This window comes from Sapajus apella, unplaced genomic scaffold (genome assembly GCF_009761245.1).
Source record: "Sapajus apella isolate SASKATOON/1434 unplaced genomic scaffold, GSC_monkey_1.0 scaffold10, whole genome shotgun sequence".
NCBI classification, from domain to species: domain Eukaryota; kingdom Metazoa; phylum Chordata; class Mammalia; order Primates; family Cebidae; genus Sapajus; species Sapajus apella.
Window position 1 is genome coordinate 42,573,999 of NW_022436950.1, and position 19,460 is coordinate 42,593,458.

Here is a 19,460-nt window from a genome sequence, read left to right on the forward strand (position 1 = left end):
TGCCCTTCTGAGTCTAGAAAAAAAAAGAAAGAAAAAAAGAGGTAAAAAAAATATATATAGAAAATAATATTGTCATTTGAAGACTCATTAGGTGTTAACTTGAATTTTCTGTAATACTTATTCTTCCATATGTTTTTATGTTAAGTAAATATATAAAAGAAAAATTATTTATATTTCCAGGGTATTTGGCATAGACCCTTTCTTAACAGTAAAGCATTTTTATCTGTTTCACTTTAAATATCCACATTTTAAAAATCCCATCCATCTTTATGTCTTATAGTAGTAATTCAGATTTAGTTATTTAATATTTTCCACTTTCTTTGTACTGCCCATCTGCCCTAATATCTATTATAAACCTAATTAAAGCATTATTATTTAGGAGTTCTCCATAATTTTTTATCACATAACATAACCTGTATTGATTTTTTTAATGAAATGGACAATTGTATAATTAGGTATGATAGTAGCTTATGTAACATTTAGGGTAACATATTGTTAATGATACATTTTTTTAATGTTTTAACAGAAGAAATAACCAGTATCTATAAACTTCATATTCCTTGGTCTTATGAAGATTCACTAACCATTGCACAGTAAGTATTGAAAGAATTTACTTTAAACTTTGGTGTTTTTGAATAATAGATATTCTGGTTAGTTTATTTCTTTAAATCATGAATTATTAAAATGCCTCAGTAAAATGTGTTGATCCTATATGTAGCATTGTTCCTATAATTTAATATATAATATTCTTAGTAAATGATAGAGAACTTAAACTTTACTTACTTGTCAGCTGAACCCCCTTCCACCTTCTCCCAACTCCCGTGTCCTAAAGGGAGCATTCAAACAATTGTCATATCATTGAAAAAGTGCCCATCCACAATTACGGGTCTGGTACCTAGCTTCTACATTATTTGATTGTATTGTGCTGAGGATTAACTTAGCGATGGTTCTTTACCAGCATTTTGTATTTGAGAATTGATATTTAAGTTATCTCTTCAGGGTTCCATCTTCCACAGAAATTTCTGTGAAACTCCATATTGCTCAACCAGAAAATTACAGCCATGTGGCATTATTAAAAATGTATACATCATCAGACTGCAAGTATGAGGTAAGTTGTATGTTTGCTTGATTTTTAAGATTTAGTTATAGAATAAGCTAGAAACATCCTTTTTATACTAGCTTCAGATATATGGTGGTATGGAAGCCAATAAATATAAAAAATAGGCATTTAAAATACTTTAAATATTCTTCCTTTTTCCTGTTAACACCATCTTAGCATTCCATAGCTGGACCATTTGAAAATGTATACATCTTAATAAGTAATAGAAGATAAAGCCAAAAAAAAAGACTGTAGATTAACCTTCTACATTTGGAAGCCCCAAGTACAGAATCTTTATAAATTGAAGAACATCATGAAGTCAGCTGACATGGGCTTACTGCAGTAATTGACGTAATACTTATTGGTGTACAGCTCTACTGGTTGTTAGCTTAAGGATCTTCTTTCCTTTTCACTAATTATTTTAAGCTCTGCTAGTCATTAACGTGTGATTGTATACCTATTGTGTTTATTTTATAATTAAAGCACATCTCTTTATGTTAAGGGAAATAGAATTGAGAGTAACATTTTATTTACTTATGGATTCATGAATGAAGAGCCCCTAGATTCCCGATTTAAGTGGTTAAAGTACTTATTTCAGTGGTTATGACATCATAGGCTTCTGTGAAATATAAAACCAGTGAAAGCTCAACTCTTAAAGCCAAGCTTAAATATTTGGATTCTTTGTTAGAGCTAACTTTTCAAGGGTAAACTAGGATTGATACTGTCAAATTAATAGAATCTGTTCCTCCAGCCAAGTTTCAGTTGAACTTATATTATGAATTAATTTAGATTTCATGGAATTTATTAATGCTTTGATATCTTGCATTCTGTTTCTAACAGTTAAGGGTTTTTCAGGGCCATAGCAGTTTTTAACTTGCATATTCATATTTATAATATTAAAGGAATATAAAAAAGTGTGATAAAAATTTGGTTCCAACTAATGCATGCTCTCAAAATGCCCATGTTTTTCCAAATACTGCATATTTTCAAGAAGTCCATATATCGACAAAATTTAACCATTTTAAGTTTCCCTAAGAAATATTTATCTCCTTTCTAATATCAAATAGACTTCCTAATTATTAAAAAAAGTATATTTATGATAGAGATAATTAAGGGTGAATTTCTTTTCAAAATATTACTTTGGCTTAAATTCCTTTAGCTGGCATGATCTGGTAATAAGATAGTCTACTTAATTAAATATTTTAGGTAGTAAAGGAGCATAATAGCATTCACTCAACTGTCAAAGAATTAGATATGTGGGAACATATATTAAACAGTAAAACTACACTTAATACAATTTACATGGTGGCTCAGAAGATTCCTTAAGATCTTGAACGCCTTTAAGTTTACCAGTATGGAAAATTAATTATTATGGTTAGAGATGTGCAGAAGTGCTCAATTTAATAAAATGTAAACTAAAGGAGTTTAGGTGAAACTTAACTTTTTTTTCAATAATTGTTTTAAACTAGGTGACAATTAAGACTTCCTTTTCACAAATACTTGGACAGGTAAGAGAGATTCCTGGCTGGTTGATTATTTACTGTTTTATGAATAAATAACTGTAAGGAAGGGGTTGTAGACTTTTTCCATAAGGGGCTGGATAATCAATAATTTTTTTGCAGACCACATACAGTGCCTTTTGCTACTGCCACTGCTGTAGCTGCTTCTGTATTCTTCCTTTTTTCTTTTACGTTTTTCTTCCACTTTAATAAAATCCAAAAATTTTTCTTGGCCCACAGGCCATAGTTGTCCATCCCTGCTTTAAGGTGATGCTTTCATGTTGGATACATCCAAAAAATGAGAGCTGATACTTGATTCTCAAATTAATATTTTTGCCTAAATGAATTCTATATTAAGCCTTTATGGCAGGGCATGGTGACTCATGTCTGTAATCCCAGCACTTTGGGAGGCCAAGGCAGGAGGATCACTTAAGGTCAGCAGTTCAAGACAAGCTTGGCCAACATGGTGAAACACTGTCTCTACTAAAAATACAAAAATTAGCCAGGCGTGGTGGTGCATCCCTGTAGTCCCAGCTACTCAAAAGGCTGAGGCATGAGAGTTGCTTGAATCTGGGAAGTGGAGGTTACAGTTAGCTGAGATTGCACCACTGCACTCTACCCTGGGCAACAGAGGGAGACTCCATCTCAAAAAAAAAGAAAAGAAAAAAGATTTCATGTTGCTCATACCACACTATAAATTCATAGTACAATAAAATCCATAGGCTCTGTCATATAAATGAATGTTTTCAAATAACTTTTTATATTGTGCATGCTCAGTTTGTAAAAGGAAAAATAAATTCTATTATAGATAAATGTGTTGAATGCATTAATGTTGCAAAAATAGTGCACAAAGCAATAGAACTATAGATATTAATTAGCATTGCTGTAATTTGCAGAATTGTGCAGCCTGGACATAGATAAGTAACAGTTGATTAATTAGGGAAATTATATAGTTTTAAAATTCAGTCAAATTTGTATTACAGCTTTTATTACTTTTACTTCAGTTTTTGGCCTTTTGTATTTTGCAATCCAGGCATAGTAGAATTTTGTTTGAACTCTAAGTCATTTAATACTGTAATAATAAAACTCACAAGGCAAAATTAAATTAGAAACATTTGTTATATGCATTATCTCATGTAATCCTCTGAACAATTTGGTGAGAACTAGATTACAATCATTATTACATTATAAGGATGTACATTATAACATTATAAGTTAATATATAAAAATTCTGTACTAAATTAGGAAGGGAAGGTTAAAATCTTAGTATAAGTTGGAAAATAGCATCATGGATAATTACAATAAATATTTTAAAATGTTAAGTGACCAGTTATTAAATCTCTCTAATTTATACCTTTGTATATTTAGTATGGTCAAAGGGCATGTTACTGTACACAGTGGTTTGGGGTGGGAATATAACATACTGTTTTATCCATATAATTCCCATGTTTCATAGTTCAGTTTAGTAACAAGAAAAGTCAAGTTAGCTTGATAATGCTAGAGTCAAGCATAAGTACCCACCAAAAGAGGACAGACCTCATATTCTTGTTTTGATGTGGAAATCCTTCTAAAGACTGAGGATATACAGGTGTTACAGTAGCAGAGGTGGATTCTTTCTAAAATGTCAATTAAAAATTTGTGTTATTGAAGCTTAAGCTTAGTTTTGTAATAAAAAAATTTAAAGAAAAAAAGAATTTGTATTAATTAAATTCTTAAATTATTGAAAAGACATAAGATGTTCTTCCTTCATGCTGGTTTAAAAATGTAGCTTGTAGGTAGTTGGAGAGTGAATGAAAGTTGTATATCCTACTTGTTTTAAAAAATAGTACTTTTTTTTTTTTTTTTTTTTTTTGAGACAGAGTCTCACTCTGTCACCAGGCGCCAGGCTGGAGTGCAGTAGCGCAATCTTGGCTCACTGCAACCTCTGCCTCCCGGGTTCAAGCAATTCTCCTGCTTCAGCCTCCCAAGTAGCTGGGACTACAGGCACGTGCCACCATGCCCAACTAATTTTTGTATTTTTTAGTAGAGACAGGGTTTCACCATGTTGGCCAGGATGGTCTCGATCTCTTGGCCTCATGATCTGCCCGCCTTGGCCTCCCAAAGTGCTGGGATTACAGGCATGAGCCACTGCGCCCAGCCAAAATAGTACATATTTTAAATGTTGCTTCCTCAGTCACAGAATATTGAAGAAGAGTAATAAAGAGAAACTACTTGGGAGAACCTTCAGCCTTCAATAGATAACTTTTCATAAAGTTAATTTTTTTCTGAAAGAGGAAAATATATTCACATATTCTATAGTCCGCTCTTACGAAAAAGGGGGCAAAGCATAAACTGAAAGTTACTTTGGCAGGAGAATTCCATAAACTCAGGTAAATCATTTCTGTGCAGGAATGAAGTCCAGTGTTGCCAGATCTTCAGCTATTAAGAGAAACTAGAAATCTGAATTTTTAGATGAAATCTTTTAATTTTTTTCAATGTTGGCATGTAATTCAAAATTTAAAGAAATACTGTACCAAATTCTAAGTATGGCTACAGTTTGACTATGAGACAGGGAGGCCAGTTTATGATTGTAGGTTTAGTAGTATCTTAGATATCCAGCTGTATCTACATCCCAGTATAATATTTGATGCTCATAACAATGATCCTCTATCATTAAAAGAAATTTTATATTCAGAGTGCTCTGTGTAGGACCTCTTACAAGATTCTAAATGCAGTGAAGGGCATTAAAGGTAACAACAGCTAATGTTTTCCAGTCAGTTACAATGTACCAGTTACTATTCCAAATGCTTTATGCAAGTATGAATATATTTAAGCCTTACATCCCTGTGAGGTAAGTGCTGTTTGTCTCGTTATGCAGATGAGGGTATAGAGAGAGGGAAGGGAAAGTAACGGAGGGGGAACATAACTTGCTTAAGGATACAGAGCTAGTGAGAGGCAAAGCAGGAATCTAAATCCAGGAGTCTGACTCCTGAGCCTGCTATGATGCTTAACTTTATTTTTATACTCTCAAAAGTGCATGTTTTTACTAACATGTATATTTACAGTATATTATAGTATATTTACTAACATGTCATGTATGATTTGCTATTAGGTAGCAAAATGGCCTTTTTTTCCCTTTTACTCAGCTTTCCCAATTTTCCATGCGGAGCTGTAAACTATACTTCACAAGTATGGGCTGTACATTATCTGATTTTTTTCTCTTTTTACCTGGGAATCCATGGAGGAACTTTAGGGAGACCCTGAACTTTCTGAAATTTTTTGCAACTTTTGTGTAAGCTTGTACTTCCATAGCTTTCCTCAGGTTGCCAGAGAAGTTTACGTATGTTCTAAAAAAATTCTGTGGAATGGAGAACATGCTTTAAATTTCCTTTTAATAATGTAACATTAAAAGAACTTAAGGCTTTGTTTTTGTTGCATGTATCTTATAGAGAGCTGATACAATGACTTGAGGCACTATAACATAATGATTATGAACTTAGGCACTGATTTTAAAACCTAGTTCCGTAAAATTTTCAAACACAGTGAAGGACATAAAAAGTTAATAAAGCAGTTAACATTTTCTGATAACTTGTCATATATGAGTTAATATTCTGAATGCCTTACACAAATAAACATGCCTACTCCTCATAACTATCTATAAAGTACATACTATTATTGTTACTGTTTACTGATAAAGACATAGGGAGAGCTAAGTAACTTGCCTATTATATTTTTAATTGTACAAGTTAGTTGGGCTCTTATGCCTGAATTTCTTTGTCTATAAAATAGGGATAAGAACTACCTCAAAGGATATTGGGAGAAGGACATGGGATAGTGCATATAAGGTATATACTGTCATGCCTGCAACGTATTAAATAATCAGTGTGTCCTGAAAAGCAGTTTTGTAGCATATGCTACTCAATTATATGTTCTATTATGCCTTTGATGAAAAATTCAGATACATTTTTAGTTTGCTATATATTTTCAACATTTATTTTACTTAGAGTTTTTGATACTTTTACTGGAAATATCTTTGTGGCCAGGTCAGAAAAGCATAAAAACAACTTTTAAATTTTTGAAACTACATTTATTTCATTGACATGAATATTCAGGAGTTGCCCATTGACTTACTTGTTTTTTAGGTAGTTAGATTTCATGGTGGAGCTCTTCCTGCTTATGTCGTATCTAGTATCCTTCTTGCTTATGGAGGACAATTATATTCTCTTTTCTCAACAGGTAAGAATGCTTCTAATTTTTAAATTACTTTTGTTTTGAATATTAAAGTAGAACAACTATTAGTTCTACATGTATGTTTTTATATATAATTCTATTATATTGTATCAGGAGACATATTTAAGAGAGTTCTTTGAACTCCCTTTTTATAATTTTATGATTATGCCACATAATAGTAGTTACTATTCTGTTCTTGAAAGCTCTTGAAAATATCACGTAATTTTATGATGAGTCTTCTTTGCATCTTTATTACTTTTCTGCTATCAACCACGAATTCCAAAATAGTTTGAGGAAGCTAGTCCAGAGACCTTCAGTTTGCGGTCTGAAGACCTGCAAATTATTAACATTCTCTTAGCTTGTCAGTTTTGTATCAGTGTCATTTTTTAATGGAAAAAATAACTTTGAGTCTAACCAGATTAAGTCATTTTTTAAAATTCACATCAGAATCAGGAAGTATAATTATCTTCATATAATAATTTTGTTAGTATTTATGACTTAAAAAGCGATAAAACATTTAACCATAATACACGCCAAAAAATTAACAGTAGTACCCTAATATTATCAAATGCAATTTTTTTTTTTTTTTTTTTTAGGCAGAGTTTTGCTCTTGTCGTCCAGGCTGGAGTGCAGTGGTGTGATCTTGGCTCGCTACAACTTTTGCCTCCCAGGTTCAGGCAATTCTCCTGCCTCAGCCTTCCAAGTAGCTGGGATTACAGGTGCCTGTCACCATGCCCAGCTAATTTTTGTATTTTCAGTAGTGATGGGGTTTCATGAAGTTGGCTAGGCTGGTCTCAAACTCCTGACCTCACAATCTGACTACTTCAGCTTCCCAAGTGCTGGGGTTATAGGTGTGAGCCACCATGCTTCGCTTCAAATGACTTTTTAAGAAGTATTTTATTTTTAATTTATTTGGTTGATACATAATTGTACCTATTTATGGGGTATGTGTGATATTTTGATACATTTATATAATGTATAAAGGTCAAATCAGGGTAATTAGGATATCCATCAACTTAAACGCTTATCATTTCTTTGTGTTGGGAACATTCCAAATCTAGCTATTTTAAAATACACAATAAATTATTAATGATAGTCACCCTGGCTGGGTGCAGTGGCTCGTTCTGTAATCCCAGCACTTTGGGAGGCTGAGGCAGGTGGATCACCTGAGGTCAGAAGTTTCAGACCACCCTGGCCAATATGGTGAAACCCTGTCACTACTAAAAATACAAAAAAAATTAGGCAGGTGTGGTGGCGGGTGCCTGTAATCCCAGCTACTTGGAAGGCTGAGGCAGGAGAATTGCTTGAACCTGGGAGGTGGAGGTTGTAGTGAGCCGAGATTGCACCACTGGGGCAACAAGAGTGAAACTCCATCTCAAAAAAAAAAAGTATTAACTATAGTCATCCTACTGTGCTATCAAACTCTAGACTGTATTTCTTCTAACTGTACTTTTATACCTATTAACCATTCTTTCTTCATCCCTCCACCCCTCTTTACCCTTTCCATCCTCTGGTAACCATCTATTCTCTAGCTCTACGATATCAACTTTTTAAATTCCCATATATAATGAGGGCAAATAATATTTGTCTTTCTATGCCTGGCTTATCACTTAACATAATATCTGTCAGTTATATCCATGTTGCTGCAGATGACAGAATTTCATTCTTTTTATGTCTAAATAATATTCCATAGTGTATAATATATTACTGCTTTCTCTATCCATTCATTTGTTGATAGACTTTACGTTGATTCTATATTTTGGCCATTGTGACTAGTGCTACAGTAAACATGGGAATGCAAGTATCTTCAATATACTGATTTCCTTTCTTTTAGATAATATATACAGCAGTAAGATTGCTGGGTCATATGGCAGATCTATTTATAGTTTTTTGAAGGACCTCCAGACTGTTTTTCTTTCTTTTTTTTTTTTTTTTTTTTGAGACAGAGTCTCACTCTCACCAGGCGCCAGGCTGGAATGCAGTGGCACAACCTCGGCTCACTGCAACCTCCGCCTCCCGGGTTCAAGCAATTCTTCTGCCTCAGCCTCCCCAGTAGCTGGGACTACAGGCACACGCCACCATGCCCAGCTAATTTTTTTGTATTTTTAGTAGAGATGGGGTTTCACCATGTTGGCCAGGATGATCTCAATCTCTTGACCTCGTGGTCCGCCCGCCTCGGCCTCCCAAAGTGCTGGGATTACAGGCGTGAGCCACTGCACCCGGCCCAGACTGTTTTTCATAGTGGCTGTACTAGTTGGCATTTGTAGCAGTAGTGTACTAGTGTTCCCCTTTTTCTGTATCCTCACCAGCACTTTTTATTTTTTGTCTTATTTTTATAACAAGCATTTTAACTAGGGTGAGATAATATCTCATTGTGGTTTTGATGTACATTTTTCTGGTGATTAATGATACTGAACATTTTAAAAAATTTATCTATTGGCCATTGGCATGTCTTCTTTAGAGAAATGTCTGTTCAGATCTTTTGGCCACTTTTATTAGGGTATTTGCTTGTTTTGCTGTTCAGGTCCTTATATATTCTGGTTATTAATCCCTTAACAGATGGATAGTTTGCAATTTTTTTCCTAGTCTTTGGCTTATCTCTTCACTTTGTTGATTGTTGCCTTTGGTGTGCAGTAGCTTTTTAGCTTGATATAATCCCATTTTGCTTTTATTGCATGTACTTTTGAGGTCTTACCCAAGAAATGTTTGCCAGACCAATGTTCTAAAGCATTTCTCCATTGTCTTCTTGTAGTAGTTTTGTTTCAGGTTTTAAATTTGTCTTTATTTTGATTTAATTTTTGCATATGGTGAAAGTTGGGGATCTAGTTTCTTACTTCTGCCTATAAATTTCCAGTTTTCCCAGCACCATTATTGAAAAGACTGTCCTTTACCCAATGTATGTTTTGGTGTCTTTATTGAAAATTAGTTGGCTGTAAATGAGTGGATTAATTTCTGGGTTCTCTATTCTGTTCCATTGGTTCATGTATGTTTTATGCCAGTACTAAACTGTTTTGGTTGCTATAGCTTTGTAGTGTATTTTGAAGTCAGGTAATGTGATCCCTCCAGCTTCTTTCTTTTTGCTCAGGATTGCTTTGGCTATTGGGGTCTTTGTGATACCATATGATTTTAGGATTGTTTTTTTCTATATCGGTGAAGACAGTCATTAGTATTTTGATAGGTGTTTCATTGAATCTAGACATTGTTTGAGGTAGTGTAGACAGTTTAACAATGCCAACTCTTTCAATCCATGAACATAGATGGAATTGCTTTCTATTTTTTTTGTGTCTTCTTCAGTTTCTTTCATTGATGTTTTATAGATTTCACTGTAGAGATCTTCTATTTTGGTTAAATTTATTCATAGATATAATTTAATTGTAAATGGGATCACTCTCTTGATTTCTTTTCTTTTTTTTTTTTTTTTTTTTGAGACAGTCTCGCTCTGTTGCTCAGGCTGGAGTGCAATGACACAGTCTTGGCTCACTGTGAACTCTGGCTTCCAGGTTCAAGTGATTCTCCTGTGTCAGCCTCCTGAGTAGCTGGGATTACAGGCATGCGCCACCACACCAGCTAATTTTTTGGTATTTCTAGTAGAGATGGGGTTTCACCAAGTTGTCCAGGCTGGTCTTGAACTCCTGACCTCAAATGATTTGCCTGCCGCAGCCTCCCAAAGTGCTGGGATTACAGGCATGAACCACCATGCCTAGCCTCATTATTTGTTATTGGTCTGTTGAGGTTTTCAATTTTTTTCTTGATTCAACCTTGGTAGGCTGGATGTGTCCGAGAATTTATCCATCTCATCTAGATTTTCAAATTGTTGAGTTAAAGTTGTTTATAATATTCTCTAATGATCATTTGTATTTCTTTGATATCAATTGTAATATCTCCTTCTTTGTCTCTGATTTTATTTGGGTATTCTCTCTTTTTTTCTTAGTCTAGCTAAAAGTTTGTAGATTTTGGTTAACTTTTCAAAAAGCAGCTTTTCATTTTGTTGATCATTTTGTTTCTTTTGAAGCTTGTTCATAGCTGACATATTTTTTCAGTCTTAATTTCATTTATTTCTGCTCTGATCTTTATTTTATTCCTTCTACTAATTTTGGTTTTCATTTGTTCTTGCTTTTCTAGGTCCTTGAGATGCATCATTAGGTTTTTATTTGAAGTCTTTTTACTTTTTTGATTTAGGCATGTATTGTTATGTGAACCCTCCTCTTAGAAATTTCTTTGCTATATTCCATAGCTTTTGGTATATTATGTTTCCATTTTTATTTGTCTCAGGGAATATTTTAATTTTCTAAAAAATTCTTCATTAGTCCATTCATTGTTTAGGAGTCAATATTTAAAAAAAAAGTTTAAAGAGTTTTCAAAGAAGATCCACACAGTGCAGTTAGGTTTTTGTCAACTTAAATAACAAACAGAGAGAGGCTCTCTAAAGGAAAATGATGTTTATTTGGAATAGGGCATTGCAATGGGAATACGTGTGCTACAGTAAACTTATGCATATTCAGGGAGGTAAAGGAAGACAAAGGATGTTAAAGGAAAAATAAAAAAGATTACAATTGTTTTGAAATGCTTATTCTTGGCTACCAGGATCAATAACAAGGGTGGTGCCAGTTTGAGGTTGAGCAGGCAGTTGCTGGGCAGATGTCCTCAGAGAAAAGTTTTTTGTATGTACAAGGTTGAGAAGGCTTACACATACAAAAACCTTTGTTCAAGGTTGCAGTTTTTACAGTCTTTTGTGTTAGTTTTATTATCAAGAATACAAGTGTGAGAACTCTCTCTACATAGCTTTCCACAGCTCTATTTGTCAGGGTTTGTTTTCGTTTTTGTTTTTAACACAAATGATTCCATGTTGGTTCTGGCCAGTTTCACATTTTCCTCTTTTGATTAAGATCCTCCTCTGAAAGCATCACTGATCAATCACCCCATTGTTAGATTTTGATATCCCGTGGTACTGGAATAGACCTGTCCCAAGTTGCTGGTCTAATCCCACATTGTAATGATTGGTGACTTGGAGTCAGTGTCATAAACTTTATAGCCACATTTGGAGCACCTAGGGAGATTTGAAGGGAGTGGCTCTGAGGCTAAGCCTACCTGGAGTTCATTATTAAGTTCAGTTTTGTTTGTTCTGTAGTCTTTTGCCATCATTTCAAAGTGCAGTGCCAGAATTATTCTGTTAGGATTTATATTTCTACAAAAATTTTAACAAGTTAATAGAGGAATACTAGTGATTTTTGTACATTGATTTTATATCCTGGAACTTTGCTGAAGTCATTTATCAGCTGAAGGAGCTTTTGAGCTGAGACTATGGGGTTTTTTAGATATAGAATCATATCATTTGCAAACAGAGATAGTTTGCCTTCCTCTCTTTCTATTTGGATGCCCTTTATTTCTGTCTCTTGCCTGATTGCTCTGGCTAGGACTTCAGAAAGCCAATCCCATTCACAGCTGCCACAAAAAGAATAAAATACCTAGGAATATAGCTAACCAGGGAGGTGAAAGATCTCCACATGAGAATTACAAAACACAGCTCAAATAAATCAGAGAAGACACAAAAACAGATATAAAGTTTAAAAAGGGAAAATACAAAGTAAAATGATCAGTTTGCATAGTAGTTTTGAACCATGAGCCTAGGCTTAAACACAACCAGTTGAATATATCAAATAACCATTATCCTTCAAGTAAAATAAAGGTCATTAAGAAGGGTAAGGGTCTCATGATATGAAGTCTTGTTCTGATATCTTGGGAAAAGCTATCTGAAGAGTGAAAGTGTCAGCTTCTCATCCCGGTTTGTAGTTTGAATGACTCTGATTATGACATCAGGTGACTTGGTGAACTTTTTGTATGCCCTATACATCAAACATGATGCTTATTTCTTAAAATGCATCATCAAGTTTAAGCTTATAGGGCTTTCAGAACAGAGAAGTTCTCATTTTTAGTAATACCATGGAAGAAAGTTGGATTGGAAGAATCTGGAAGAATTCAAGATCTAGTCTAGTGTATCAAGTCTAGTCTATCAAGAACTTGAAAACAACAAACAGAGCTACATTCTAAAAGCAGGTGTATTATACCTTTTCTTTAGAAACATAATTCTTTTCTCTCTACATTGATCACATAGCAATCTCAGATTTAAAAACCTCTTGAGGGCTGGGCATGGTGGCTCATGCGTATAATCCCAGCACTTTGGGGAGGCTGAGATGGGTTGATCACCTGAGGTCAGGAGTTCAAGACTAGCCTAGCCAACATGGCAAAACCCCATCTCTACTAAAAGTACAAAAAATTAGCCAGGCATGGTGGTGTATGCCTGTAATCTCAGCCACTCAGGAGGCTGAGGCACGAGAATTGCTTCAACCCAGGAGGTGGAGGTTGCAGTGAACCGAGATCATGCCACTGCACTCCAGCCTGGGCAACAGAGCAAGGCTCTGTCTCAAAAAACAAACAAACCAAAAACAATAAAAACCTCTTGAAGTTTTTAAGGTTTTTTTTCCCCCATTTATTTATTTTATTGCATTTTGGGTTTTGGGGTACATGTGAAAAATATGCAAGGTTGTTGCATAGGTACACATGTGGCAGTGTGATTTGCAGCCTTCCTCCCCATCACCTACATCTGGCATCTCTCCCCTTGCTATCTCTCCCCAGCTCACCACCCTCCACCGTCCCTCCCCTATTTCCCCCCAACTGACCCCAGTGTATAGTGCTCCCCTCCCTGTGTCCATGTGTTCTCATTGTTCAACACCCACCTATGAGTGAGAACATGCGGTGTTTGATCTTCTGCTCTTCTGTCAGTTTGCTGAAAATGATGGTTTCCAGGTTCATCCATGTCCCTACAAAGGACACAAATTCATCGTTTTTGATGGCTGCATAATATTCTATGGTGTATATGTGCCACATTTTCCCTGTCCAGTCTATCATCGATGGGCCTTTGGGTTGGTTCCAGGTCTTTGCTATTGTAAACAGTGCTGCAATGAACATTCGTGTGCATGTGTCCTTATAGTAGAACGATTTGTAACCCTTCGGATATATACCCAGTAATGGGATTGCTGGGTCAAATGGAATTTCTATTTCTAGGTCCGTGAGGAATCGCCACACTGTCTTCCACAGTGGTTGAACTAATTTACACTTCTACCAACAGTGTAAAAGTGTTCCTATTTCTCCACATCCTCTCCAGCATCAGTTGATGATCGCCATTCTAACTGGCGTGAGATGGTATCTCAATGTAGTTTTGATTTGCATTTCTCTGATGACCAGTGATGATGAGCATTTTTTCATATGTTTGTTGGCCTCACATATGTCTTCTTTTGTAAAGTGTCTGTTCATATCCTTTGCCCACTTTTGAATGGGGTTGTTAGTTTTTTTCTTGTAAATCTGTGTAAGTTCTTTGTAAATTCTGGATATCAGCCCTTTGTCAGATGGGTAAACTGCAAAAGTTTTTGCCCATTCTGTTGGTTGCTGATTCACTCTAATGACTGTTTCTTTTGCTGTGCAGAAGCTGTGGAGTTTGATTAGGTCCCATTTGTCTATTTTGGCTTTTGTTGTCAATGCTTTTGGTGTTTTGGTCATGAAGTCCTTGCCTACACCTATGTCCTGATAGTTTTGCCTAGATTTTCTTCTAGGGCTTTTATGGTGTTAGGTCTTCTGTTTAAGTCTTTAATCCATCTGGAGTTAATTTTAGTGTAAGGTGTCAGGAAGGGGTCCAGTTTCTGCTTTCTGCACATGGCTAGCCAGTTTTCCCAACACCATTTATTGAACAGGGAATCCTTTCCCCATTGCTTGTTTTTGTCTGGTTTGTCAAAAATCAGATGGTTGTAGATATGTTGTGTTGCTGCTGAGACCTCTGTTCTGTTCCATTGGTTTATATCTCTGTTTTGGTACCAGTACCATGCTGTTTTGATTACTGTAGCCTTGTAGTATAGTTTGAAGTCCGGTAGTGTGATGCCTCCCGCTTTCTTCTTTTTGCTTAGAATTGACTTGGCTATGCGGGCTCTCTTTTGGTTCCATATGAAGTTTAAGATGGTTTTTTCCAGTTCTGCGAAGAAGGTCATTGGTAGCTTGATGGGGATAGCGTTGAATCTGTAAATTACTTTGGGCAGTACGGCCATTTTCACGATATTGATACTTCCTAACCATGAGAATGGAATGTTTCTCCATCTGTTTGTGTCCTCTCTTATTTCATTGAGCAGTGGCTTGTAGTTCTCCTTGAAAAGGTCCTTTATGTTCCTTGTTAGTTGTATTCCTATGTATTTTATTCTCTTTGTGGCAATTGTGAATGGAAGTTTGTTCTTGATTTGGCTCTCTTTAAGTCTGTTATTGGTGTATAGGAATGCATGTGATTTTTGCACATTGATTTTGTATCCTGAAACTTTGCTGAAGTTGCTTATCAGTTTCAGGAGATTTGGGGCTGAGACGATGGGGTCTTCTAGATATACAATCATGTCATCTGCAAATAGAGACAATTTGACTTCCTCCGTTTCAATTTGAATACCCTTTATTTCTTTTTCTTGCCTGATTGCTCTGGCTAGCACTTCTAGTACTATACTGAATAGGAGTGGTGAGAGAGGGCATCCTTGTCTGGTGCAACATTTCAAGGGGAATGCTTCCAGTTTTTGCCCATTCAGTATGATATTGGCTGTTGGTTTGTCATAAATAGCTTTTATTATTTTGAGATATGTTCCGTCAATACCTAGCTCATTGAGGGTTTTTAGCATAAAGGTCTGTTGAATTTTGTCAAAGGCTTTCTCTGCATCAATTGAGATAATCATGTGGTTTTTGTCTTTGGTTCTGTTTATGTGGTGAATTACGTTTATAGACTTGCGTATGTTGAACCAGCCTTGCATCCCCGGGATGAAGCCTACTTGATCATGGTGGATAAGCTTTTTGATGTGCTGTTGCAATCGGCTTGTCAGTATTTTATTGAAGAATTTTGTGTCTATGTTCATCATGGATATTGGCCTGAAGTTTTCTTTTCTTGGTGAGTCTCTGCCAGGTTTTGGAATCAGGATGATGTTGGTCTCATAAAATGATTTGAGAAGAATTCCCTCTTTTTGTATTGTTTGTAATAGTTTCAGAAGGAATGGTACTAGCTCCTCTTTGTATGCCTGGTAGAATTCGGCTGTGAACCCCTCTGGAACTGGGCTTTTTTTGGCTGGTAAGCTCTTAATTGCTGCCTCAACTTCAGACCTTGTTATGGGTCTGTTCAGGGTTTCGGCTTCTTCCTGGTTTAGGCTTGGGAGGAGGCAAGTGTCCAGGAATTTATCCATTTCTTCCAGGTTTACTAGTTTATGTGCATAGAGTTGTTTGTAATAATCTCTGATGATGGTTTGAATTTCTGTGGAATCTGTGGTGATATCCCCTTTATCGTTTTTTATTCCACCAATTTGGTATTCTCTCTTTTCTTTTTTATTAATCTGGCTAGTGGTCTATTTTTGTTGATCTTTTCAAAAAACCAGCTCCTGGATTTATTGATTTTTTGAAGAGTTTTTTGTGTCTCTATCTCCTTCAGTTCTGCTCTGATCTTAGCTATTTCTTGTCTTCTGCTAGACGTTGAATTTTTTTAATCTTGCTCCTCTACCTCTTTCTGTTTTGATGATAGTGTGTCAATTTTTGATCTCTCCTTGCTTCTCATGTGGGCACTTATTGCTATATATTTTCCTCTAGAGACTGCTTTAAATGTGTCCCAGAGATTCTGGTATGTTGTGTCTTCATTCTCGTTGGCTTCGAAGAACATCTTTATTTCTGTCTTAATTTCATTGTTTATCCAGTCAATGAGCAAGTTGTTCAGTTTCCATGAAGCTGTGCGATTCTGGGTTAATTTTTGAATTCTGAGTTCTAACTTGATTGCACTGTGGTCTGAGAGACTGTTTGTTACGATTTCCGTTCTTTTGCATTTGCTGAGGAGTGATTTACTCCCAATTATGTGGTCAATTTTAGAGTAGGTGTGATGTGGTGCTGAGAAGAATGTATATTCTGTGGATTTGGGGTGGAGAGTTCTGTAAATGTCTATTAGGTTTGCTTGGTCCAGGTCTGAGTTCAAGTCCTGGATATCCTTGTTAATTTTCTGTCTGGTTGATCTGTCTAATATTGACAATGGGGTGTTAAAGTCTCCTACTATAATTGTGTGGGAGTCTAAGTCTCTTTGTAAGTCATTAAGAACTTGCCTTATGTATCTGTGTGCTCCTGTATTGGGTGCGTATATATTTAGGATCGTTAGCTCTTCTTGTTGCATTGATCCTTTTACCATTATGTAATGTCCTTCTTTGTCTCTTTTGATCTTTGTTGCTTTAAAGTCTAATTTATCAGAGATGAGAATTGCAACTCCTGCTTTTTTTGCTCTCCATTTGCTTGGTAAATCTTCCTCCATCCCTTTATTTTGAGCTTTTGTGTATCCTTGCATGTGAGATGGGTTTCCTGTATACAGCAGACCGTTGGGTTTTGGCTTTTTATCCAATTTGCCAGTCTGTGTCTTTTGATTGGGGCATTTAGTCCATTTACATTTAGGGTTAATATTGTTATGTGTGAATTTGATACTGCCATTTTGGTGCTAGCTGGCTGTTTTGCCCATTAGTAGATGCAGATTCTTCATTGTGTTGATTCTCTTTACCATTTGGCATGTTTTTGGAGTGGATGGTACTGGTTGTTCCTTTATATGTGTAGAGCCTCTTTCAGGAGCTCTCGTAAAGCTGGCCTGGTGGTGACGAAATCTCTGAGTACTTGCATGTTCACAAAGGATTTTATTTTTCCTTCACTTATGAAGCTTAGTTTGGCTGGATAGGAGATTCTGGGTTGAAAGTTCTTTTCTTTAAGGATGTTGAATATTGGCCCCCACTCTCTTCTGGCTTGTAGGGTTTCTGCTGAGAGATCTGCTGTGAGTCTGATGGGCTTCCCTTTATGGGTAACTCGACCTTTCTCTCTGGCTGCCCTTAGTATTTTCTCCTTCATTTCAACCCTGGTGAATCTGACGATTATGTGCCTTGGGGTTGCTCTTCTTGACGAATATCTTTGTGGTGTTCTCTGTATTTCCTGGACTTGAATGTTTGCCTGCCTTGCTAGGTTGGGGAAGTTTTCCTGGATAATATCCTGAAGAGTATTTTCCAGCTTGGATTCATTCTCTTCATAGCATTCAGGTATGCCTATCAAACGTAGATTAGGTCTTTTCACATAGTCCCACATTTCTTGGAGACTTTGTTCATTTCCTCTTTACCCTTTTTTCTCTATTCTTGCCTTCCCATTTTATTTCATTGAGTTGATCTTCGACTTCTGATATCCTTTCTTCTGCTTGGTCAATTTGGCTGTTGATACTTGTGCATGCTTTGCGAAGTTCTCGTGCTGTGTTTTTCAGCCCCATCAATTCACTTATATTCCTTTCTATTTTGTCCATTCTCGTTAGCATTTCGTCAAATCTTTTTTCAAGGTTCTTAGTTTCTTTGCATTGGGTTAGAACATGTTCTTTTAATTCACAGAAGTTTCTTACTACCCACCTTCTGAAGTCTGATTCTGTCATTTCATCACACTTGTTCTCCATCCAACCTTGTTCCCTTGCTGGTGAGGAGTTGTAATCCCTTTTAGGAGGAGAGGTGTTCTGGTTTCGGGTGTTTTCATCCTTTTTGTGCTGGTTTCTTCCCATGTTTATGGATTTATCCACCTGTCATCTTTGTAGTTGCCGGCTTTCAGATTCGATCTCTCAGTGGACGTTCTATTTGTTGATGGTGAGGTTATTTCTGTTTCTTGGTTTTCCTTCTGACAGTCTGGCCCCTCTGCTGTAGGTCTGCTGAGGTCCACTCCTGGCCCTGCTTGCTTGGGGATCACCTGCAGCAGCTGCTTAACAGTAAGGGTTGTTACCAGTTTTCTTCTGCTGCTATCTTTGTCCCAGAAGGATACCCGCCAAGTGTCAATCTGATCTCTCCTTTATGAGATGGCTCTTTGGATATACAGGGGTCAGGGAGCTGCTTGAGGAGACGGTCTTTTCTTTATAGGAGCTGAAATGCTGAGCTGTGAGCTCCGTTGTTCATTCAGAGCTGCTGGGCAGGTACGTTTAGGTCTGCTGCAGCAGAACTCATAAACCGCTTTTTGTTCCCATGTGCTCTGTCCCAGGGATTTAGAGCTTTATGAGGTTCCGTTATGCTGCTGCCTTCCTTTTTTGTCCTTCAGAGCTGCCCTGCCCAGCAAGGAGGCAGCCTAGTCACTGTCTACCTGTAGAGCCTTTGCTGAGCTGCTGTGGGCTCCACCCAGCTGCCGAGTGAACATCCCTGCAGTCCTGTTCATATGGGTGTAGTTAGAACTGCCTGGGCAATGGTGGCCCGCCTCTGTTAATGCAGAGCTTCTCTGCGGTGGCGGGTTGCCTTGGCAACGGCGGGCTGCCTCAGCATTGGCTGACTACCTCCGTAGTGGTGGGCTGTCTGGTAATGGCAGACGCCCCTCCCCCACAGAGCCGGACCGTCCCGGGTTCAGCTGCGCTTGCTGTGAAGCTCTCAATCCAGAGAGTTTCTGATTGCTGTTCTTTTGTGGGGGTGGGACCAGCCGAGCCTGATCGCCTGACTCCCTGCCTCAGAGCCTTTTTTTTTTTTTTTTTTTTTAAGTTGATGTTCCAGTCGCCTGTTGAAGAGGCCCTGGGTTCTTTGTGTTTTCCCCTGCGGCAACTCACTGTGTTGGCTTAAACAGCGGCA

At 36.8% G+C, this 19,460-nt stretch overlaps 1 protein-coding gene across 2 annotated transcripts in view; it reads left to right on the top strand.

Annotated features, from left to right (window-relative positions):
- The window catches only part of PGAP1 (post-GPI attachment to proteins inositol deacylase 1), a 79,420-nt gene that overhangs the window by 48,192 nt on the left and 11,768 nt on the right, over nucleotides 1–19,460 (top strand). For both annotated transcript variants that reach the window (XM_032278784.1, XM_032278785.1), the window contains exons 17-20: nucleotides 527–593; nucleotides 1,000–1,108; nucleotides 2,569–2,607; nucleotides 6,720–6,813. In XM_032278784.1, the coding sequence (XP_032134675.1) occupies nucleotides 527–593; nucleotides 1,000–1,108; nucleotides 2,569–2,607; nucleotides 6,720–6,813 (309 nt within the window). The remainder of the gene's footprint in view (nucleotides 1–526; nucleotides 594–999; nucleotides 1,109–2,568; nucleotides 2,608–6,719; nucleotides 6,814–19,460) is intronic.